A 26,458-nucleotide genomic window follows, 5' to 3' on the forward strand; every position below is an offset into this window, starting at 1 on the left:
GAGTTTTCAGAATACTTATCTCCACGTGTTTCAATGCATATTGTTTAAAATCTCCCCAATTTTTTTTTAAGTTATTGCGCTGTGTTTAACAAAAAAAAGTCAAATAATCTGACCGCAACTTTTTCTTCAAAGTTTATGTGATTTTCAAATGTTTCCAAATAATAATTTCCGAACGGTGAATGTGTATCTTCAAGTTTTATTCATTTTGACAAGGAGTTGTGTCCCTTTCTATTAAATAACATATAAAAGCTTCTTATGTTGCGACCGATTATCAAAACAAGTTTACAATTTAATTATCTTCAAGAGCTACAGCGCAAGGTTTTGCGATTTCGTTATAATAGGCGTTTTTGCTTTTTTTAACATACATGTAAAAATCATACACATGTGGCGTGGTATACACTGTACGTGATAACTTTGTTGTGCATAGTATGTATATATGTTGTTCATCTTGTTTGTCATTTGAGGTTCGTTTTAATCGGTTTTAACCGCAATCCTTTGCATTGAGCACAAAAGGCGCAGACACCAGTTTAAATTATAGTTGAAGTGTGTGATTTGTTTACTGTTCGCTTTTGTACAAACACAACGCTACATGCCTTAAGTTAAGGCCTAACGGATGTTAGCAATAATACTTTTTCATGAATTTAAGTAATAATACATGAAATCACATACGTCATAAAATAAACAGTTTTAAAAGTTGTGAACAAGTATATGTAAAAACGTTCTAATTAATGTTGAATGTAAGCTTTTAAATGTTTATGTTAAATCCTTTTTCTGCTTAAATACTGGTGTAGTCTTAACAAGTTTATTTTAGAAACTGCAATACAATTCCGAACAATAAGATGGGTCCTTCGATATTCTTTGGCGTCAAACGATTACGAAATAGCATGATGACATAAATAAGCGTACTTGCTAGGACTGTTGATCTGGAAACAGTTGAAATCATATTGTTAATTGGATAAAACATGTGATGACGCAATCGTCTTTCTGATTTGTTGTATACACGAATTGTTTCACATATCAACACTTGACACGGTCGGATGACTTAAGCTTAAAGATATGTCTAATAAGACACACACGTAAAGGGTCTATTGTTATGACGAAAGGAGTCCGGATTGGACCAGAGCGAAACAATATTCGTATACAACTACAACATGCCCGTTTCGGATAAACAGAAAATGAAACTCCAGCTGCACCAGCAGGGTGAACTCTGATTACAGTCTATGCTATTTAGCAAAAGTCCCCCTGGATTAAAAGGCTTCGCCTATTGTAAATATCCAATCCCATATGACACGGTATTTTTAAGTCTATATAAGAGATCCACAAAGGATGCACAACATGTTTTGTCCCATTGGTCTAACAACGTATGATGCGTTTATCATTTTTAAATTGATGTATTATATTAAAGCATACCCAATTAAGAATAATCATGTTCAGAACAGGTGTATGTCAATAACTATAGCTCACGCATTCATGTTTTTTTCAAAATGTAATTATTTGCAGATATATTATGTAAAATATTTTTTCAGATAAAATGCAATACCTGGAGTCGGAGCGGAAATACGATTTTTCTAGTACAGAAACAAAATATAGCCGCCTACATATTTATATGCATAATTGCCATTACGTTTTATTTCTGTTGTTGCTTATAAGTCAAGGATTTGTAACTGCATCGTGCGCTGGTCCCTTGACACCTTAATAGCATTAATCAATGAATAACATAGTTTGAACTATTGCACGTATTATATCAATTAAATCCGGAATAAGGATTTTACCACGATGGTGGTCATTACAAGTTGTCACCGATTTAATAAAACATGTTTTTTGATGTTTTTGCACCTTGATGTCAAATAACTCAGGTTAAGTGCTTCCTACCATGTTGTTCTGATTAAAACTTGTCACTGAGTTTAACTGAGCAGTATGTACGTGCAGTTAAATGGATTGCTAAGATGTTGATAAGATTTATTTGATAGTGTTTACCTGTTTATATACTTAGGCAATAAACCCTTTTTCTATTAATCCGATACAAAATCAGAGTTTAATAAATCAGCTACATCTCTCTCTCTCTCTCTCTCTCTCTCTCTCTCTCTCTCTCTCTCTCTCTCTCTCTCTAGAGAGCTCTCTGGAGAGAGAGGATCTCTTCTCTCTGAGGGAGAGAGAGGAGAGAGAGGGCGAGAGAGAGAGAGAGAGAGAGAGAGAGAGAGAGAGAGAGAGAGAGAGAGAGAGCGAGAGAGAGAGAGAGAGAGAGAGAGAGAGAGAGAGAGAGGAGAGAGAGAGAGAGAGAGGAGAGAGAGAGAGAGAGAGAGAGAAAGAGAGAGAGAGAGAGAGAGAGAGAGAGAGAGAGAGAGAGAGAGAGAGAGAAGAGAGAGAGAGATAGAGAGAGAGAGAGAGAGAGGGAGGGAGAGGGAGAGCGGAGAGAGAGGGAGAGCTCTGGAGAGAGGGAGTCTCTCGAGAGAGAGGTCTAGAGAGAGCTAGAGAGAGAGAGAGAGAGAGAGAGAGGAGAGAGAGCTAGAGAGAGAGAGAGCGAGAGAGGAGACTCTCGCCTCTCTCTCTCTCTCTCTCCCTCTCTCCCTCTCTCTCTCTCTCTCTCTCTCTCTCTCTCTCTGTCTCTCTCTCTCTCTCTCTCTCTATATATATATATATATATATGGTAACATAAAACATCAATGCTTTCATGTTAAGGCTCCAGATCGCAGAACAGAGTGTTATTCGTGTTAACATGAAACCAGTTGTAATGAAATAACTGAAAACTATTCCTTTTGTAAGAAATGAATTAAGTGACGATTATGTATGTAAGAACAAAACACTTTTCTGAAGATAGTTTACTGACATTATCTATTTCCAAATATTCACCACACAGTCTTTGTTTACAAAACAAGCAATTTATAATACCGATGCAAAGACATTTTGTTGCTTTAGATTCATTAGAATCGAGCGCTTCTAATCATGTGTGGAGACGTGGTATTATTATCTGTTTATTGGGGTTATCCATCGTTAGCATAACACATGCCGTGACAACAGGATTTATAGTTGAAATGAATTAGAATTTAATGTATAATGAATAAAAAACTAGATAAAAACATGTAAACAGGATACGAATCTTAATTTATATAAATAAATAACACAAAAACTGCATAAGATGTTGCCTCAATTTTGGCGGTGGGCCAACAATATTCAAATAAATATCACAACTGCGTCTCAAGAGTTTAATTACAAACTGTACTTCACGTGTATACTGAGTAAGTGAAAGAGTGACTTTTGAAAAGGTACGATTATATTATATCGTTGCTATAATAGTTGTATGATATTTCTAATGCGCGTTTTAATACTAACAAAATGATAATGAATATTAGTGCATAGTATGGTTTAGTTTATTTATATCATTATCGCTACCATCAACATCATCTGCATCATCTTCTTGTTCTTGTTCATAATAATGTAATCATCATTTAAACCGTATTTCGCTGGCGTGTTTGTAGATGCATATGCTGCTGCAATTATGTCTGGTATATGCGCTGATTGTGGAATGTTCTTCACGTAAGTACAGATTGTAAATAGCCTTAACTATTTCATTAACACGAATTAGGCTTGTATTTTTCATTGATAAGCACCTATAACATGACAAAACTTCCGATTAAAACATTATCTGACACATTCTTGTATTTTCAATTCTAATACGAGCTATATTTTATTATATAATTCTGAGAAACGTGGCGACTATTGTGTATGTGTGTGTTTGTGCGCATGTTGTTAAGTCAAAAAACAAAACGCGTCTAACTGTGTAGATAAATGTAATACGGATATCATATTAGTGTAGACAAAAAAATCAACGAAAATGACTTGTGTTTTTGTAAATTGTAGTGCGTTTTCCTTTTGACAGTATCGTTTTTATTTTATTGTAAATAATGGACAGGTACGTGTGGGATTATGCGCGAACAAAATCGATATGCAATTTACAAAATTACTATGCTATTTAAAAATATTTATTTCTATTCACTAACTCAAGAACAATATCCTTATCATGTAAGATGAACAGAATTAATACCGAACACATTTCTTTCCTTTTTTTCAAACCTGAAAACACATAGTTTTGGTACATACAGTTTTATTTAGATGTGTATTCATGTTTGCAAAGAGTTATTATACAATGCAAAATGTATTTCTTGTACCAGTACGCATTTCAGAACGAAACATTGTAAATACTTTTATTTAATATAATTATATCATGGCAATAAAACATACATATTTAAATATGTAATAAACTATGTATCCGCCATATTGTGATCGAGCCATCTATACATGTAGTATGCAATAGATTTTGTACGCCATCGTTGACGACAAACTTACTCGTTTCAGAAAAACCGGGCGCATGCCCACTTGGCGGCATAAGAATTACTGTGTGCATGTCCGATTGCGAGACCGATCGTGATTGCCCCGGTGCACAGAAATGCTGCAAATATAGCAGCTGCATGTTCACCTGTGAGAAACCGATCTGTACGTGTTAAAAGTGGCACCTACACATTATCTGTCTTAAAAACAATTATTGATTTTGTATAGTTTATATGTAAAAGGACTTTAGGCAATTTTTAAAGAATATCGTGTTTAATTCCCTCTTAACAAATGCATTGAAAAGATAACACCCGTGTAAAAACGAAGTTTTAATCCGTCTTGTTAAAACAGCACACACGAACAGTATAGTGATGTTTTTGTTTTCGTTTTCTTATTGCTAAGACATTTTCCTTTGTTCATAATTTTAACTTGATAATAATTATCATATTAACGAATTCAAAATGCGATTTTAATGGGATAATATAATAAAAAAATAAGTGTTATCTGCTTTTCACGAAAACTGAAACTGTTTTCAAAGTTCGTTGCATAGGTTTCCTACGCCTACTTAAAATCTCATCTGCATTCAAAAATTACATTGTTTTCATTATATTATAACAATTGACGCCTGATGGAAATTTTCTAGTACTTGTGTACACAACAAATCATTACAATATTAAAACAATGCAATCCAAACAGCACAACATCTCAAATAGTTTGTATACAAAATCCTGCTTGCAAAAACTGCTTCATTTCTTGTTAATTGAAACGAAAGAGTTTAACATATATTTACGTATATTTTGTATCCCGTTGCTTTTGTTATAGTTGGCAAGTATCGCCCAACAGGACGTCCGTGACACCACCTGTTTAGCGCTGCCTGATACGCGGATCTGGATCTCTTGAGTTCAATTAAAACAATGATATCAAACAAAACGTGTTAAGAGTTTGCGTTTAACATGTCTCACATAATTATTATACAATTAAAGGACGAACATTTGTCTGTGTGTGTTGTTGTTCAAATACTATCTAAGGTAACAACGTTCAGAACGCATCATATCCCTAAGAACTTACTAGTAGTTGCGTCCCTAGTGCTATTTGTCTTTTCACAACAACTTTGACTGATACAGATTCTCAAAACATCATAGGAGATTATTTTCTATACATATGGAGCAAGTTGATTTTGATTGTTACATTCGTTATGTATGTTATTTTGGTCATTTTTTGTCTATATTGCTGAAAGAGCAATGTCGGCTTTTTCAATGTTTGAATAGACATATCATAAAGGGACCATTTCATGGTTTGGTAAATTGACAATACAACTATTTAAGATTCGCAAATTTTCGTTGTAGTTATGATATTTGTAAGGACACCTGTAATACTCAACATTAACCATGCTCTAAAATATTCATTATATCCATCTTTTGACGATTTAAAAACCTGATTATTATCAAGCGTTGCAACGCGACATCCTGGTCTAAGCGTTAGCCTTTTACTCCAGAGATCAGTGGTTCGAGCCCAGTTGGTGGTTACTTTTTTTCTTTAATTGTATTCTATTTGTTTACAGAAGCTTTTAAGATTTAATATTTACATTTATAAATATAAAGCAATTAATGACAAACTTTAATACATGCCAACATCTGTGAAAAGTTCCCTTTAAGTGTATGGATGGTAGAAGTCAAACAGTGTATTAACTGAGGCAAAGTTCATATACTGATGTCATCGTTTGTATACACAGTGAATTTCCTAGAAGTTATAATTATTTATTTATTATTAACTGCCTTTCTTATTTTGTTTGATAATTCTTGTCGATTTAAAAACGATATATCACTATTTCAAACAGTCATAAAAAACAGTAAAGCAAATTTAAAATGTACAGTTTTATATTGAAATGGAGTCCTTTTTATTATTATGACGTTATTCTTTCAGAAAAATGCTTCGTTTTTACATTTTGAACATGTATAAGAAACGCAAAACTTTGGAAAAAGATTTAAATGTAAAGTCTTGTGTTATTTGTTTTTAGTATATTATGAAGTTATATTTACTCGTTATATTGGGAAGTAAATAGTCTCACTCTTTGCTACTGATGTCCATACTACTTACTTTGACTCTTTTAAATAATATTCGACAATCTACCTAAAGCAACATATAGCTTGTATTAACTTCGCGTGATGTATACTGTGCTTATCAAGATCGTTATCAAGACGCGAACCTGAAAGCTTTGCCAAAGAAATATAATATCAGCAAGTGAATAAATTCAAACTCATTGTCTGCAGTTGATCGATTTGTTTAGGCAGTAAAAACAGTTGAGTGTGAGTTGTAGACAGATTCATAAGATTGGAAGTAAAATTAGTTTCATGCACGAGCGGATATTGATTAAGTATAACATATACAAATAACAAGCATGTTAGTCGTTTACAGTCATGGATTCACTAGGAAATCGTTTTGTTTTAGGTATCACACATTGCCAATTAAAATTTGGTATTTAATTCTCTACCTGAAAATGCTCTTGTTAAAAATACACGTTTATCATATTTTTTTGATAAACTAGTTTCATTTTCGTTAAAAATGGTTATATTAAGGTGCGTGAAGTTGGCACACAGCTCAGTAATCGACATCAGCTCAGCATATTACGAATGCTGATCTGGAACAGCATCTGGCACGACATTTTAGATCAGTATTCATGGTTTAAGTGTTAGGGCGGATGCTGAGCCAGCACAACACTCTTGCCCGATTTTCCAGATCATAATTCTTTTTAAAAGTGTTACAGCGAGTGGTGAGCCAGCTCAGCACTCCAGCGCGGCATTCCTGATCAGCAAAACGTTTTTAAAGTGTTACGGCGAATGCTGAGCAAGCTCAGCAACCCAGCGCGACATTCTAGATCAGCATTCGTTTCAAAAGTGTTACTGCGAATGCTGAGCCATCTCAGCACTCCAGCGCAACATTCTAGATCACCAATCGTTTCAAAAGCGTCAAGTCGAATGCTGAGAAAGCTCAGCACTCCAGCGCGACACTCTAGATTATCATCTAATTATATGCAATTTAATCTATGACCTACCTGTGGTTCTGTCATCCCGGCATCGGTGCGAAACACATCTGTGTCAAGATTATTCCCACGATAACAGAAATCCCCAAAGTGCACAATTATTCCGGTGTAACGTAACCATCAACAGCTAGTATCCACACTCTCCATCGAAGAAACGCAAGAGAATACGTATGGTAGAAAGTGAAAGCGATTAACTGTTCGTGAATTATAAATCAAGCTGGTAAATCCAACAAAATGTGCTGTCAACACGCGACGATTGAAACCTGTGTTTTTGCGATTCAAATGTTTACACGTAAACTTACATAAGCTGTATTCATACGCGTCTTAAATAAACAATGGAGTACCGTTTTAGTCATTGTTTTGTCAGTTTTGTTAAAGCAAATAAAATACAATTGTAAACTGTTTTTGTTAGTTGCTGTATATAATAAATGGAAAATTACGCTAGTCAATTGTTCCAAAGGTTTGTATCACTCTCGTGTTTTGTGCTATTTCAAATCACACTCGAGGCGGATACGTCATCACACAAGCCACAGGACTGATACAAACTCTTAGAACAACTGACTAGCGTAATAGTCCGTATGTATTTACTCGTTATATATGGAAGTAAATAGTTTCACTCTTTTCTGCGCTACTGATGAAAATACTACTTTATTTTACGCTTTTGAATAATAGTCGGCAATCTAACCAACACTGAGCTTGTAATTACTTCGAGTGGTGTATACAGTGCTTGCCAAAACTTAGCCTGTATTTACCTCGCGTGATGTTTACAGTGCTTGCCAACATTTGCCTTGTATTTATTTCGCGTGATGTATACATTGCTTGCCAGCACTTAGCTTGCAATTACTTCGCGTGATGTAGACCGTGCTTGCCAACACTTAGCTTGTATTTACTTCGCGTGATGTATACAGTGCTTGCCAACACTTGCCTTGTATTTACTTCGCGTGATTAATACAGTGCTTGCCATTGTGATCGTTATCAAGACACAAACTTGAAAGCTTTTCCAAAGAAGTATAATATTAGCAGATGAATATATCCAAACTGTCTGCAGTGCATCGATTTGTTGAGGCGGAACAATACAATACATTTGCAACTGAATTGTAAACAGTTTTATAACATTGGGAGCGAAAGGAATTTTATACACGAGCGATTTTTTTTGTAAGTATAACATATACATATACCAAGCAATAGTCCGAACCTTTAGGCGTTTACCGTCATGTATTCACTAGGATATCATTTAGTTGCAGGCATCACACAAAGCGAATTAAGATTTGTCATTTAATGCCCAAACTAAAAATGCTCTTGTTAAAAATACATGTTTGTCATATGTTTATTGATAAAATATTTTCACTTTCATTTATAATATTTTATTTTATTCTATGTATCTCCTTATTGCTATGCTACAATTAGCAAATAACATTCAGATTACATTAATATATATAATTCGTGGTAATATTTGAACTTGGATGTGACATCATGTCATTTGAACATTAAGCTATCATCGAAGTCGTAGTAATTTTTGTGTATGCTTTGATGGATATAAATTAACGATAGATGGGAGAAGGCTTTTAATCCGAGCAAGTAAATTTTATTTTCAGTAATTGAATTTCGTAAAGCAACTTAAAAAAAAGGAAAACAAATCTTTAAAATTATTCAACGTGCTCAAAAGATTGTTTTCAATTTAGTGAAGGTTATGGTTTTTAAGCTATTGAGTCTTAAAAGATGAAGGAATACGATACTTTATTTGTATCTTTATTTCAAACTGATATATTGAACAAAACATAATTTCGATAACTGTACCAAGCAATTTAAAAATGTTTAGTACGAATATTTGTTAGATTTATAATCAAGCGCACGCGATTTAATATAAAAAGTAGTAACTCTTCCGCCATCCACACCCCCTCTGCATTGTTACTTAATTGTCCTTTGCAATACGATGAATCTGTGGCCTAATATATGTCCCTGCTAGTAAGGTAAGTTTATTGTCAGTTGCTTCAAATGAATGACAAGCAGATCGCAACAAGAATGTTTTTCCTGATTATGCGGTGGCTCCTGAATTTTTGCATGTTAATGTTTTGTGGTTTGCTTTTGCAGGCATGGTTGTGGAATTATATACGCAATAATCATTTTCTAATCAGCGAACAACAGTTATAAGTTTAAATAATTTTCTCTGTAATTTCATGTTTTCTTTATTAAAATTAATAGTTTGGAAATGTGTTTGATATATTGAAGAGTGTTGTGTTCCTTTCTTTACCCTATTGTCATTATATTGCCACACACTTGTCAATTGCACTCATAATAGAACAGATACAAACTGTTGAATTTATTGAATGTGTCTGCAAAATAATTATGTATCATAACTTAACGTCACACAATATAAATATATATACAACTTAACATAGAAACTATCGCGCAGGCCCTAACTACCATTGGAATGTTAAGATTCACACAATGTGTTCAATACATATGAGTCTTTTACTTATTGAAACAATTAAACGCATACTATAATACGTTGCATTCGCGTTTATTTTCATATCGACTTGATCCATGCAAGAAACACGACCGCTAAAATTACTCAACTATCGAGAATCTGGAAACGTACTACCATTGCCTCATTGTGCGGTACAGATTGTTACCAGTGGGGAGGCTGGTTCCATTAGGGTTCACAGGACATTCTCTTTGCTTCTCATCCGTAGAGGGTATATGATAAGCGAGTTTGTTTAAAGCATTATACACGCATTCAGTATTAGCATAATTTAACTAAAACATTTTGCTTAATAATTTGTTTTATACGTTTATTTGATTTGATTTAAATTAATATCTTAAGCTTTCACATACCTTTGTATAGCATTTTAAAATGTTGATCGATTGTAAAAAAGGGAAAATACTTTTACTTAAAGAATTGATACACTAAACAAATAAATAAAAAACAACTGATTTAGCATGAATCGACTCATTTTCGATTGACAGGGGGTTTCTTACGTGTGCAACCATTTTCTGTACATGATAAACCGCCCGTCGGGCCACCTACACCAATCGCATTCAGATTTGAACCATTCGTCGTTCACGTACATTTTTCCATTGTAATTACACTGCTTTTCTGTAAGTAAATCATATTTAAGTAGTGTTTTAAAGTAAAAGAAACTAATACCGTTTTTCAAGTTGTGTCAAATAATCATATTGTTTATATTGAAATTGATTTTTTGTGTAGAAAAATCCTAGAACATATCTATCAGGCGGCTTTTTTGAAAATGTATAGAATACTTGTAAGTGTTAAATGCAGATATGCTTATTTATCGATGTTACAGCTAAAGCTGATTAAGCATGAAATGGTCTATAAATTAACAGTATTCCGTCTATGTGTGCTTTTTTACGCTTTTAAGCCACTCACCGTCTAACACAAAACATTTTTAATTTTTATTCACAAGAATATACCAGACAAGTCCTCAAATAGAGTTTTTGACAAGAGTATTTCTTACAAAAGCTAGTATTATTGTTTATGTAGTGCCGTTTTTATGTCTTCAAGTAATCATTTTGATTTTGTATGGATGTATTGATTAAAATAGATGAACATGCTATAAAATATCAATTAGGCGGTATTTTTGCAAATATGTAGACCACTAGGTTTGTGTTGAATACATATATTTTTATTTAGAGACGTTTAGGAAAACTATTCATCGAGCCTTGTAAAGTGGTTCAGATGTTCGTACCAAGCAAGAACATTAATGTTTTATCCTATTTTATCCCATTTTAGTATAATATAACTGTCTTTATTTTTGACAACATACACATAAAGACACTAACCAACACGAACAAATACAATGACGTCACTAAGCTGCGATGTGTTGTTGTTTTCAACAAGGTGGAAATAAAGGTACGTGTATTACATGAGATGATATTTCTTCAATGCATGCTTGATGAAGAAATAAAACAACATATGCAGTGACAAATTTAAGTTTGCAACATCGACAGTGTTTCTGAACTTTAACTTTTGAAAACACATTATATAAAATAAATCAAGTAATAAACTTGCAGAAAATGGACCACGAGGGCAATATGCATCAAAACATTAGAACGTGAGCTTGAGAACAGTATCTTCCAAATACGTGGCCATTCAAACACGTAACTGTTTGTGTCACGCAGACAACGTAAATCCGATATCGTATAGTGGACATATGCAAGGTTTGCCTGAAACAAGTTAATCCGACGTCTACTCTGACGTCAATCAATACATTGCCTACTAGTAATGAGCAGATAACAATATGGCGGCCGAATGGCGTATCACATATCAAGATGTCAATATAAACATATAAGCCGATCGTTTCATTTTAATTGCCAACTTCTAATTAAATTGTACATATGCATTTAATCCAGAACATTGGTCAGGTTATACATAATGTAAATGTTTTCAGCATAACTACTTAATATACATAATAAGCATACGAATAAGCTGAAACGAAGTTTTGAGCGTCATTACCATTACATGCAATAATTTCTAATTTGTTTATATTATCCTTATATAACAGCACATAACGTTGCCTTCTTGGGTAAGCTGTTGGTACTATTTCAGACTTGGTTCAGGTTACTTGACATAAAATCAAATGTCAAGTAGGTTCTATTATGAAACGGCCAACTTTGAACACATGTTTTGGGCAATTTCTTTATGTCAGATTATGCGAGCCCTGTATAAATTAAAAGATGATCCTGTCCTTTTCGAAACTCGGTGAAAAAACAAACACAATATTTCAATAAACGCACCAAATCGATCCTTTTGTTAACGCATCTCTCAATAATATGCATCAACATATTGCAGATAAGATACATTTTATAATTACAGAAGGCATCATTTTGATTGCTAAATGGCTTTCCAGTTTTCAAATAATTGTTTTAGCAGAAGCAGAAGAAAATAATAAGAAGAAGACATCAGAATAAGAAGGAAAAGATTATGATGATGGTGGTGATGACGATGATGATGATGAGCATCGAGCTATCATTCAACTTTGAAAGCAACAATATAAAATAATCTAACAGTTATCAAAAGTCACTCTTTCTGTAAGGTCAAGTACAACATTGACCTGAGTCTGGCACAGTCTGAAGTAGTTAAAGTCTTTTATTTTATGCTTTCCGGTGGTTTATAGAGAAATATCAGTGAAATAAAACTGGTATTTCACTGTTTGAAACAGTGAAAAATAACAGTGAAAAATATCAATATTTTTCACAGTTTTATTGTAAAATGAAGTCATTTTTTTTTAACGAAATGACGTCATAAATCCAGCGAAATTATACAGTTTAACTCTTTTACAATGTAAATAAACGGTGAAAAAAGCATAAAATAAAAAGAAAATTTGTTGGATTCGATGGCATATCGATTTTAATTCACTCTTGATCATAAAAATACATATTTTATATGATCACTCGTGAAATAAAATCGATATTCCACCGAATCCAACAAATATCCTCTATATATTTAAATGACCAATTCAAACATGTCATATGACCGACTCCAACAATTTCATATGCTCCTGGTACAATAGTTTATTGTGCCCTCCCAGTCAAAATTGCAGGGGACCGCAGGCAAACATTTCAGATGACCTAAGTTGAATATTTGCGTACACTCTAGCCCACCATATCAGGTAAGTCCATTCCTCATGTGCATTTGCGGTCCAGTTTATATGCCCCGACTGTGACATCTTAGGTGACAGCTGTCGACATTGCATTGGGTCCCGTAATATCAGGTAATATAATTTAAATATTTTGCAGGTGCCGCAAATCCAACTGTTAGGCGGTCCAAGTCGAACATTCCATGACAAGGTCAATGGTCGTTAATCCGAAAGTATATTTTTGGTGTAAGAAATCAGTAAGTGATACTAATCGTTGAATACACAAAATCAACAATACACAAGAAACTAGTAAAAAGGTAAGGCCGTGTATAGCACGAATGTGTGTTAGGTCACTCAAACAGTTGCATGTTATTTATATTTAAAGCATGATGCAAGCAACATAATATTGTGTCGAGTGTTGAGTTATGGCTTTTTTCGATGAATGCAGTCACATGTCAGTCTAAGTTAAAATGGTGCTTTGCTCTGAAGTCACTTATGTTTGTACGTGTAAGACACGAGCCTGTTAAATAATTGGTCAAAACATTTTACTTTACTGTTTGTCGACGAAGTTAAACGTTATAAATTCGCCCCGTTTTAGCAGATGAATACCTTAGCTTCTCATTTTGCAATGGATTACTCATACTTACTTTATTGTTAAGGCCATAAGAGTTATCACTTCATTTAAGGAAAGGATATTTCCAATCGATAACGTAAGCAATTTATTACGCACTACCGTTGCACATGCCTCCAATATTGTTTGTCCTAAAAAGAAACCCAAAAATTCCTATATGTTATCTAGGCAGAACCTTTTGAACATCTTTAAAATTCCCATAAAATTGGACATGCAATCATTTATAACGCCAATTCAAACTGACAACATATTACATTTGTTTTGTTTAGCTATTTTATTACAATTTTGAAAAAGTATAATTTGATTTTATTTGCCTTGAAATCTTGTTTCCATCACCATAATAATAATCATAATAATTTTCCTATTTTCAATATAGTCACCCTTCAAATTATTCATGTGCTAATCATCTCTTTTGGTGGTATACATTGTTCTTTATAATTTCTCATTCCCATAACACGAACTGGTGCTTGTGATCTCGCTTCTTGCTAATACATACTTATGCTAACACTACTGTATATATATGAATGAACATACACTATGAAACTACTAGTGCTCATTTGATCTATAATTTTTGCAAACTTGTGAAAAGTGTCAACGAATTTACTATTGTATTTCATTAAACTATATGCAATATTTGGACTTAACAATTTTCTCATAAATAGTGTCCATGCGGTTTCAGAGTGTGGGGGGAAGCGTTTCATAAAGACAGCTCTTGTTACCATGGAAACAAAATTTAAAATACCATTGGTTTTATAAAGGTTATTAGTCATAAGTGAAACAGTATTAAACAAATCATATTAATTTAGTACTACAGCCAAAATATATGACATATTTAACAATACAAATCACAAGCTAGATTTCAAGTGCAAAGTGTTCCGCTAATAGTAGCTCGGTTGCTGAAATATGCATCGAATAGAAACGTTTTATGCCAGGGGAATGTCACGCTCATCCGGAAAACAAGGTATTAGCAAACAATTCACTTCACCAGCTTGACACTTGCAGCCCGTTTGACATTTGCCGTTTGGTGGCACACTTTCACCTGAAAACAGTTCAGACATGAATACAAACAACGATTTTCGATTATATCCTATAATGCGTGACAGAATTCTTAATAGACAGAGGTAGTAGTGGAGGTGGTAGTAGTTGTATAATTAGTTGTATATTTCTGGAAACAATATAGGTATTAGTGGTTTATTTATTTGTAGTATTTGTTTTAGAAAATTATGTTGATATTTTTTAGATAATACAGTTGAATATGTATGTGTTGTTAATTAGCGGTGGGGGTGATATTTATGTTCATCAAGCTTAGCTTAAACCTATTTATTTTAGCTCGATTGCATCGAAAGCCTAAGGCTTATTTGAAATACTCTCGAGTCCGATTCATGGGACTAGAACCAGTACTTTGTGTCTATCGGGGAGATCTAAAGAACGCTCCCACAGTTGGGGTCGAACCCGGTGTTGTTGTTGTTAGTGATGGTAATGGCGGTACTGTGTTTTGTTGTTAGATGTGGTGCCGGTGTTAAAGATTGTGGTTGTGGAAGTGGTAGTTGTTTTTGTTTTGGATGTTGTGTTTTTGGTGATGGTGGCGTTCTGTTTGTTTATAGTGTTGGTGGTGGCGGAGGTTTCGAGCGTTGATCGTAGTGATTGTTTCGGTGAAAAGTCTTTACCTTCTTTATAGATGATTCCGTTTCTCGTGCAAGTTTTACCTGAAATATAAAAAGTTCAATTACACAAAACTAATGTCTTACAGAAATATAAATGTAAGGAATCACATAAATAAATAAGATTATATGTATCAAAGGTATCAGACCGAAAAATCTATGTATGCGACATATACATCTCGTTAAAACAGATATTGTTCATCTTCCAAGTATGCATTATTTTAGCTGAACTTTTAAAACAGATCTCTGTATGAACATGAATTTCGGTGCAATAATAAGGAAACAAAGGCATGCTCTATTACGCACATAACATAATTACAAACTGAATAAATCAAGTCGTGTTTTGTACATATTTCTTTTTTCATAAAAAATTTACTCGCAATGTGGTAAAGCTTTATAGCTACGTCGACATTTAAAATGCGTGTTTTCACCATCAGTAATTGGATATATCTTCAACGACACGTGCCTTTATGAAACATGACAAGATATATATTAATAAGTTGACTATGCACGCGCTGTATGGTTTCCGAACCGTTAACACAGTTATTTTAAGCTTATCAAAATCCGTTTCAGAGCAGCCGAAAACGTTGTTACTCCACGTACGTGTTGATGTCAGGCATAGGTTACCGCGACCCTTTAAACAGCATTTCTTGACACCGGGACAGTCGTAGTCAAAACTGCACTTTCGGTCAAACGAATCGGCAACATCGCGTTTTTCCTTTAATACTGGACAAGAACCGTCTTTACCTCAAACACGTATATAAAACATGAATCAGACTAATGGGGTAGGTGTGTACTCAATCTAATTAAAATTACATCTTTAACGTTCGCTCACTTACTTTGAGATGATATGTGAATAGAATTGAAGTGTCAGAAAAGAGATTGGTGTTGACCAAAAGTTCTAATTTGGATTTTGTTTAATGATCAAAGCCTTATTCAGAAAAAAGTCAACCATGCACAGTTAAATGCTGTTCGAATACAAAAATTAAGAACAATAATGTAGAGCTCGCATTGAATGATTCTTAAATATACTCCAGAAATAAAAATTTTCATTAAAAGGGTCAGGCTTGCAATATCATGTTTTGTACAGCTATTTTAATTCATTTGGATTCAAAAACAAATTAAGTTTTACAGTTCAAATGACTTACATAATAATATACTTAAAACAATGCAATATTGACAGTGACCATGCGAGGTGTTTTGTTTGCATCTTTTTGATTATATGATAACATAACAGAACAGAACATTATAGTTTATTTGACTTAAGCATATAAAGCTCATCGTCATTTACATACATATACAATTACAGCATGCGTTTGAAGAAAATGCAAAAAAATAAATAATTTAGAACAAAGATCAATTTACATAAACAATAAATAAACATATTCTCGTGTTTCAAGAGAATGTTTAAATTGAGCCTCCTGAGCTCAAAAAAAAGACAGAGCGACATATTCATATAGATGCAAGCACTTATTTATTACCTGGGCAAGCCATTTCTGTACACTCTACAGCTCCGTTGGTACATGCACACGTATTGCATTCGTCCTTAAACTGCTGTCCTTCCTTGTACACTCTATTTTATAATTGCATGACTTATCTGTAAAACCACACATGCCTTAAAAATTAAGTTTTTGTTTTCTTGGGGGATGAACATTTGTGTTATCTCAAGATAAATAGGTTATTCATATTGGCATGAACTCTTGTTGTCGCTTCTACTGCTGCTTATGATGCTTCTGATCTGCTGCTGTTGATGATGATACTAATGATTATGGTAGTAATGAACCATATTAAGAAGCTGAATATAAACAATTTAGATATTTAACACTGATTGTTTATAATATTATTTTACAAAATAATGAATCACATATTATCATCACAAAACATATTAACGTACTTGGCTTGCAAATAGGACAGCTCTGGCCATATGGCGTGTATTGGTCGAGGCAATCTGGCGGCCTACAGTCTACCAGGGAGCAATCGGGAATAATTGTGAGGCATGTCGTAATTAACGAGCATGCCAGGCCGACTTGCATTAGCAGATGCATTTGCACACATTGACATAAATCATTAACGAATTATAACTGTATTGGCGGTAATATTTATTGTTGTGCGGCGAATAAAGACAATGCTGTTTGACATGAACACTATTAACATTAAATCAGTATCTTTTACTGAAACCGGCAAATACTCAATGTCTTAACTAGTTTAATAATAGCATACTAATCACTATATTGTATCATTATAATTAGTTATTATATTCTAAATAGCCAAATAAAAATATAAATAAGCTTAAAACCATACTTATGCATACAGTAATATTAAATATTCTCATCTTTTTCGCCAAACAATTCGTGTAATCACAGGTTGAACAGATACGTTTAAAAGTATTTTCGCAAGTATAAGAGAACGACCTCTGTGCTGTTTATACGATTGAGGTAAGCCAAGCCTATCGGCCAATAAAGAACGTAGTTTATTTGGTTGTATTTCCTTTCATCAATCAGTTTAATTTGCTTCCTGTTAGACTTATTTATGCAAATGTAATCCAGTCGAATCGTGTTCTCGTAACATGTGTTTTGTAAACAATAAAATATCTCATTAAAGGCACACTCGATGTGGGATAATACCTACAACATATAAGCAGAGATTTAAGACATAACATAAAATTAATCATGTTGATACAATTATTTTAGAGTGAAACAATAAAAGCATTGGATTGATGTTATTTTCAGTTCACTCCTTACATCTTGTGGCTTCGATTTCTATCAAGAAAATGTTAATTACAGATATGATTGCTTTCATAAAGAAATTCCGTGCTTTTGATAGTCACAACCTTTTTTAATGTCTCGGTCATCCAATAACCATTTACAAAGTTAAAAAATGACAAAAAGCGCAAGTAACCCCCCCACCCGGTTCGCGTTACACCGTAATTAGCTGTGAAAATGGATTAATTGATAAATATACCAAATACTTATGTAAAGTATGTAGCATACACTGCTTAAGCCATGTATATACTTTTTGAATTAAATTGATCAGATAAACAAACAATATCATTGTATAGTCTGAATCAGAGGACAGGTTGTTCACAGGCCTAGTTATGTTATCTTCGCTCCTGCACGTCGCGAGCATGTGAACTTAATAGTAAAAAAAATATCTTACGTCACTTTTTGCTTTTTCTGAACCGCATAACGTTTTGAGGTTTATGTAACATTTAAAAAAGCCCATGTTAAGTTACATTTGCTCGTTAAAGAATAATATAATCTCAGTAAACTGTGTGCATTTGCTTTTTTGGACAGTTTTACTTATACTTAGTTAAACTTTGATATATCGCCCTAGCAACAAACTGGAAATCAAACATCATCGAAAATCATCGAGCTCGAATTTTCTCGATATTTTAGAGTTTCTAGTATTGGTTTTCTGAATCAATCTTTTTATACAATTGCACACCAATGAACCTTGGACTTCATTTGTCAATTTTCTGAACAAAGTTATGTTTCTTAATTAAATAACTGTGTTAATAACATTGAACCACGTATATATGCATTAGTAAACTCGGCATGCTCTTATTGAACAATGTTCTTGTGGTTTGTAGCGGAAATGGTTCTGGATTTAATTACGTTACGTTATTAACCCGTATTCCACAGCCAAGACTGGATAGAAGATATCTTTAAATGAAGGCTCATTGAAATATCTCATTGACATGATTAATACTACCTAACTGACATGAGTACTATATTTAGGTCGATTGCTAGGTGTTATTTGAAAATAACAGACATACTCACAAGGAATGCCGATAGTGTTCTTAGCTGAACTTTTTGAAGAAAATTAAGAAAACGTTACCTTACTCACCCTCATCTCGGAGTCGGCGTCCGTTATATTTACACCATCAGCCAAATATGAAAGAGTTTAGAATATAAGAAGGACAATTATCATAGGCTAAGTTTTGGGCTGCTAAGATGTCTCGTGTCGGTTCGAACTGCTTGCAATGTTAAGGCATTCGTTATTCTGTTTATTACAATATGAACATTAACTTTTTTTCAAAACATTTCTAATCATCTGAATGCACATTTCAATGCAAGCGAAACTGTGGAGAAGTATTGAGCATACGGGTAAATTGTAGATAGTGTACACATATAAGAAATACAAATGATAACAAACAAATGCACAAAAAGTGAATTGACACCGGAATAAATATAACATTTAAACTGTTTCTTCAATTTTTTCCTGTTTTGAAAGTGAACGCTAATTATCTGATGCATATGAACTTTTCAGAATGTACGTCAACAACAAATCTGTAACTTATGTTTTTAAATATAAACGTTTGAATGGTTGAATTGTGTTGTGCTAAGAACCTTCTCGCTAAAATGCGGCGATGAGCTCGTGGGCTGCAATCCACTTTTCAAACGTCTGCGAACGTTAATGTGTAAGCCCAATACAATCATAATAGTTTGCTTATCCATAAACCGTCGCTATATGTTATCAATTATCGACTGTTTCATTTTTACTTCATATAATGCACTGCTTTTGTTGTTATTATTACCTTATGTGGTCATTTCCTAGAAAGGTCTGTATTGTACGGATATATTCTTTCGATGTTTAAATGCTAGTGTGTGTTTAATAATTATTTTTCAAATAAATAAATATGGGCTCGAAAAGACAAAATCGTAAAAATTATTAATAACATATAAATAATAATAATACTCACTTTGTGTGAAGTTTAAAATCAAGATTGTTTATATTTTTATGTATTTTAATATATAAGCACATGTCGATATTTGTAGCTTAACAAACAAAAATATAATTGTTGAATTTCTATCCGGAAACGTACACCAATCCGTTCAATTGTCGTTATATATTTTATCAGTAGTTCTACACAATGTGTTTTCAAACAAGATGCCGATGCGAGTTCAGTAAATGATAGCGACATGCCAAGAAGAGAGTTGTTACTACAATGATAGCTAATAGGAAATTCGCATGGCAAATGGAGTGACACTGTGACAATCATAGCTTAGTAGCATATACAAGCGGCGTGTCTAGTTGAGAGTGGCAAACGGAGTGACACAATGCAATGACAGCTTAGTAGGCATTTAAACCGATGTGTCTAGTTGAGAGTTGTTACACTAATGCTATCTAATTTGAATGGCTCATTGCAAATGGAGTGACACTATGACAATGACAGCTTAGTAGGATATACAAGCGGCGTGTCTAGTTGAGAGTTGTTTCGGCAATTGCACCTCAGTGGACGATATCGGCATGTGGAGTGGAAAGTTGTTTCTTTGATGTAAGCTCAGTGAGAAGGTCTCTAGATAGATGCTTCGACAATCGCAGCTTTGTAGTAGATTTAGGCATTTTGAGTCGAGAGAGGTTATACAAATGTCAGATCAGTGGAATTCAGCTGCGATGGAGAGTGCAAAAAGGCTACAGCGATGGATTCAGCGATGGATTCTCCATGCATTCTCCAAGAATCGCCGCTTTTCGATAACAAGCCACTTGGCCGGCTCGACAGTGGCAGGTCTCACACGTGGTCCAAGGAAGCTCATCCCCTGTTAATACATATATAATTTAATTAAAAAAATCATCTTAATACAAATCTCACATTACGACCGGGAGAATATAACACTCGGGAAACTGTTTAGTCCACAAATTAGAATTGTGCTTTCATTGTTATAAAAGTAAACAATACATTAGCCCGGATCATCAATTAAAGGTTTATAAGTATTTACATGTTAGAACAATGGTTTCTTGAAATAAAAACGTTCTTGATTATTGTGAATACAATAAAATATCAGGAATACAATCATCATATATTTAACTTTTTTAATAAATACAAAGACATCATGCTTATCGGAAACGACAAACATTACATATTTGATTTTGTATAAAGTTAAATAGTTTGGTGCTGCAAATTAGTTAAACCGATAAATGTGTGTTGTGCACATACAATAGAAAATAATATATTGAGACAAGTGAATATAGGAACGTGTGTCATAGAAACAACACATATCGGACTTAAATAATAAAGATGAGTATGACCTGTAGTAGTAAAATAAGTAGCATACGTAGCCGCGGTGTAAAAGTAAAAGTAATGATGTTGCTCGTAGTGTTGTATAGTTGTTGTTGTTTTTGTTAGTACTGGTGGCCTAAATGGCAATGGAGCTAGTGGTTGTGGCGGTTGTTTTGTATGGTGGTGGTTGTGTTGCTTTACCATCTGAGTAGATGATTCCGTCAATCATGCAAGTTGTAGGATTAACTGGAAAAAAGAAAAATGAAAAGTGACTGGACAATACTTATTATGACGTACAGAAAAATACATTTTAAAAAAGCCAAAATCACAGTTAATCACACTCGTAATCAATAGTGTTAATATGTTTACAAACAGAGGCTTAATTTTGGAAACATATTCTTTGAAAACACTCGTATCAATGAACTTGTATAATAAGTACTGATATTTAAAATGCATTCGTTTCACGAATCGTAATTTGATGTATTTTCAACGGTATTAATATCATTTAAACATAGCAAGATACTTATCAAACTGTTTAATTCACAATTTTTATGCATTTTAGAATACGTTTTAAAACATGTATTGTCAGATTCGAGTCCTATGTGACGACCGAGTTCAAAACGTATGCAACCGCGGCTATTTGACCAACATTCATTTTCAGTCATAACCATAACAACACTTTTGGACACAGGTATCTGTTTAATCGCTTTTCCCATCAAAGCGAGGAAAATCCCCTTTTTACCTGAAGCCAATTCGGAACTTTAAAAAACGCATATAGTGTCATACATGTGTTCCCATCGACTTATGATGTGATGATAAATGTTAGTTTTCAGTGATTTTCAGTACAAACTCAAATCAATACAAATGCGTTACAGAAATCCGTTTGACAGTTATCATGTTTTATTTATATTATTAAATGTAATCCACTTTTGACGCTTCAGAAATTCTATTCCAAGTTATGATGTACTCAACACCTACGAGTTCTAACAGAAATTGAGCATTCAATGATTTGTTGCTAATAGACGGATGTCAGACAAAAAACGATTTTACTGAGACCAGAAAAGACATATTGAATAAAAGGTACCATGCATATTTTTGTTAAATGCTGTTTGAGTACTAACAATAAGGCAAATGTGATTCGAAGTTGCCTTAAATGATTCATAAATGAAACGTAATGATAAACACAATATATCAAATGGTCAGAATCTCAATAGCATTTATTGTATAACGATTTTCCTATACACTTCCCGATTAAATTACATGTTATAAGTATAATTTATATACAGAAGTGCATCCTAAGTAAAACGCGCTACACACAGTGTAAAAAACGAGGCACACATGTGTTCTGTTCACAAGCAGGATATTTACTATACAAACAGAAGACGTTTCGTTTTAGTCTCCTGAGTTTAATTGTGCAGCATATTTACACATATGTAAGACCTTTGTAATACCTGGGCAACCAAGTTGTGTACATGACACAGATCCGAGGGAACACGTGCACGTATTGCAATCGTCCTTAAACTGTTGTCCGTCTATATACACTTGCCCCTTGTAGTTACATGGTTCTGTAAAACAAATATGTTTAAAAGAATAATGTTTCGTTTTATGGGGATACAGCTTTAATGTATACAATTAAAATGGGCAGGAACACATGCACTTGCGGCTTATGCTGTTGTTTATTGTGATGGTGATGACGCTGATATTGACGCTCTTATCATGATGACTGTGAAACAGCAATGGTTGCATGTGGATATGAAATGAAAATTGAAACATTTCATTTTGGCAAAGTAGAAATGTCTATTGATGTTTTGTTGACTCAGCTAAACAATCATGTACTAATGATCCTCACTAATGATCCTCGCGTGGTAATATTTACTTACTTGGTCTGCAAATGGGACAACACTGGTGCGGCGGTGTGTATGTGTCGATGCAATTGGGGACAACACATTTCACCGTGGAGCAATCGAGATCACACGAGTGACATGCCATGATGAAACAACACGCCAGACAGAATGTAAGCCGAAAATGCATCTACAAAACACCATGTATTCATTATAAATAATAATTTCAATTAGAATTAAATTTCATGTTATGCAGTGAATACGTAAAATTACTGTTTTCTATGACCGTTGGTTAAAAAAAACAAAGCATCAATTGTAAATAATACTTAATAAGAATGAAAGTTAATTTTATGCTATGAATAAGTAAAATACTTTGTTTTATGACCACCGATAAAATGTAAATACACACAAACCAACGGATATCATTATTTGCTTCTCTATTTGTAATATTATTATATATTTTTGGTATTTTGTGAACTGTTATTTTTGTTATGTTTTTTTTCAAATAACAAGACAGTACTTCAAAAAAGTAGTAATATATATTCCACATAATCTAACTATGATTAAAGATAGTTGTGCAAGTAAATACGAGACTTATCCTCACTTATATAAACATTATATTTGCGTATCCGCCAATAGAATAACAGTTTTTTTTCTGTCGGAGTTCCCCTCATAAATTACCATAATTTGAGTCCTGTGTGACTTTTTTATTGTACCGCGCCATTCCGCAACATGCAATTTGTTGACGATGAAATATCTAAATAAAGTAAAAGATCAAAGGATGGCTTTCATTGATTTAAACCAATCCTTATTAAGCGTGAATATTCTATGTTCGTTACAGGTTACATTCCCAGGCCTTTTACTGGGTCCAACAAAGTTGTCGCCACAAGTTTCGCCGCAGAAAACAAGTTTAGCCAATCTTTGTTCATACTGATATTAACTCTTACAATAATTAATATTAACACATTTCAGTCAATATACATCATTGTCACCATGAAGTAGCATACAATACAGTATTGTGCTAAAATGTTGCATTAATGTATAATCGTTAATAATAGTAGATATCTATTTTGTAAACTTTATTTCCACTTATTTCCTGATTTAAGCATGATCCAATTATTCTTGAAGACATAAGTAATTGATGTAAAATGAGTGCCGAAATACTATTTTATGTTTAAGAAAGCAATTTATTTTGGTATTACTCTGGATTATTATGGATTACTCTGAAAATTATATTTTTGATGATTTCCGCAACAAGGGCTTACGAACTTTCAAAACAAAATGTTATTTGTTTTTATAACCAAAATCTGGTACCATGATAATACTCGATTAAATGCAAAAATTCTCTCAAACAATTATTATTAAATTGTTTATTATTGAAAATGTATCTTCTAATAGGACTTTTGATCAGATAATTCATACGGAATGATGCTTTAAAAAATTACAATAAGCACATAATTTCCGTAATATATTGAGTCACTAGTTCTCCTAAGCCAATTAAGAGTTAAATATACTTTTTTCACTGAATGCAAACATTTTCAACACAAGTGAAACATTAAACATTTGTTTACAACAAATAAAGGCAATACCATTTAGAAATCAAGTATTTCCTTTCTACCACGACCATCCTAGCAACCTGATTTGTTCATAATTTCGTATCATTATGTCATGTCATCATTTTATCGGAAAACATTTAATGTTTGTTAAACATGTAAAATAAATCCATAACGTGATATTGTTATTGACTAATAAAACCAACATCCTGATTAAAATTGAATATTTTCAAAATAATTGGCATTTTATATTACATTTTTAATCTTCGCCTATTTTTTGTTCAAACTATAGATCTACATACAATTCACATTTTTGAACCAAACAAAACATCCATGTGATAGATGTTTCTTTACAAAAATACTTAAATCAAGTTCTATCTTATATGTGCTTCCAAAATAAGTAGGCGGCCGAGGTATAGAAATTGATGAAGCTATTAGATTGAATTGAAATATAAACTGAATTAAGTTGTTTTCTTCAATATTTTGTGCTCAAATTCGATGAGTATTTTTTTAAGTAAGTATAGAGTTTTCCTCACAAAAATCAAGGAAGTATTACTTTGAAATCATTTGTGTATTGGTACACAACAATTTCTTGGTAGAAAATTTGCGGAAGTGTAAATCAACAAAGAGAAGCGATATAATACTTTATGTGTTGATACAATTTTATTTAAATAAAGTAATAATGATCAACACTTGAACGTTTGTTGTTCGTTTTAATACGTTAATCTCATTAATTACTTCCAATTTAATTATAAAACATTCATATATCATCGATTTGAATAGATATTTCTTTTAAGTACCTTAACGCCAACTATTTACAAAAGTTTAAACAACAATTTAAAACTAAACATAATTTCGTAACCGAATTTTGTGATTATGTGGCCGAAATCAAACGAAAATGAACGGCTTTGATATGTGTATCTATTTGATTGGTATGCTTTTGAAGTTTCTAAAATAGACAGCATGGAAATTAAAACCTCCAAAACATAATGGCGTGATACCAATTAATATTTCTTAGTCTTTTACGTTTAACACTAAAACAAAACAAATACCAGGACATACAACAATTCAGGCGAAAACATAGTTTAGGTCAACATTATTGTTTCCTGGCATCCTGTGTTATCTTGGTTACCTAATTTGAAAAAAAAACTTTGTCACAGGACGATCATAACATGAAACAAAAAAATAAAAATATACAATGTTAGAATTATTGTACTTAACAACCGAATACGACTTTAATTTGAATTTGACAGTATTGCTGTATAACTGCAAACATTAAAAGGTTATTAATGTCACAATAACGGTATAACTGTTATAATTATCCGGAAAAGACTCATCAAGACGTACGCATCCAATTTAGTCGATTACGTAACAAAGAAGGAACAGAGGCGTGTAAAAAGTATGAAATAATGTTTTTTAATCGTGACAACATACATTTTTTATTTAATTTATAAGTTTTTTTACTCGTCCGCTCACTCACTCACTCACTCACTCACTCACTCATTCACTCATTCACTCACTCACTCACTCGCTCACTCGCTCTCTCGCTTATTAATTCTAAGTATATATTAAGTAAATAGTTTATTAAATAAATAAATAAATTATTATTTAAATAAATAAATAAATAAATTAATTAATTAAATAATTAAGTAATAATAAATAGATAATAAATAATGATATAAATACATAATAAATAATAAATAAATAAACTAAATAATAAATTATAACTTAATTAATTAATTAATTAATTAATTAATAATTAATTAATTAATAATAAATAAATTTAATTAATTATCTAATTAATTAAT

General features: G+C 32.9%; 2 protein-coding genes and 2 long non-coding RNA genes across 6 annotated transcripts in view; 1 reads left to right on the plus strand and 3 right to left on the minus strand.

The window, feature by feature from the left end:
• The window catches only part of LOC127881548 (uncharacterized), a 125,961-nt gene that overhangs the window by 72,411 nt on the left and 27,092 nt on the right, over window positions 1-26,458 (minus strand). The gene's annotated exons all lie outside the window — the stretch shown is intronic.
• LOC127881565 (uncharacterized) lies at window positions 3,475-5,323 on the plus strand. Its single transcript, XR_008050142.1, has 3 exons — window positions 3,475-3,534; window positions 4,354-4,491; window positions 5,149-5,323. It is a non-coding gene; the product is annotated as an uncharacterized LOC127881565 (long non-coding RNA).
• Window positions 14,523-15,974, minus strand: LOC127881568 (uncharacterized). The gene is made up of 3 exons (XR_008050144.1): window positions 15,859-15,974; window positions 15,262-15,300; window positions 14,523-14,633 (listed from the first exon to the last, which is right to left on the minus strand). It is a non-coding gene; the product is annotated as an uncharacterized LOC127881568 (long non-coding RNA).
• On the minus strand, window positions 20,028-23,307 carry LOC127881558 (kielin/chordin-like protein). Its single transcript, XM_052429551.1, has 4 exons — window positions 23,137-23,307; window positions 22,708-22,821; window positions 21,458-21,502; window positions 20,028-20,795 (listed from the first exon to the last, which is right to left on the minus strand). The coding sequence occupies exons 1-4, from the start codon at window positions 23,285-23,287 to the stop codon at window positions 20,671-20,673; spliced, it is 435 nt and encodes a 144-aa protein (XP_052285511.1). The 5' UTR covers window positions 23,288-23,307; the 3' UTR covers window positions 20,028-20,670.

The sequence above is a fragment of the Dreissena polymorpha genome, chromosome 5, assembly GCF_020536995.1.
Source record: "Dreissena polymorpha isolate Duluth1 chromosome 5, UMN_Dpol_1.0, whole genome shotgun sequence".
NCBI classification, from domain to species: domain Eukaryota; kingdom Metazoa; phylum Mollusca; class Bivalvia; order Myida; family Dreissenidae; genus Dreissena; species Dreissena polymorpha.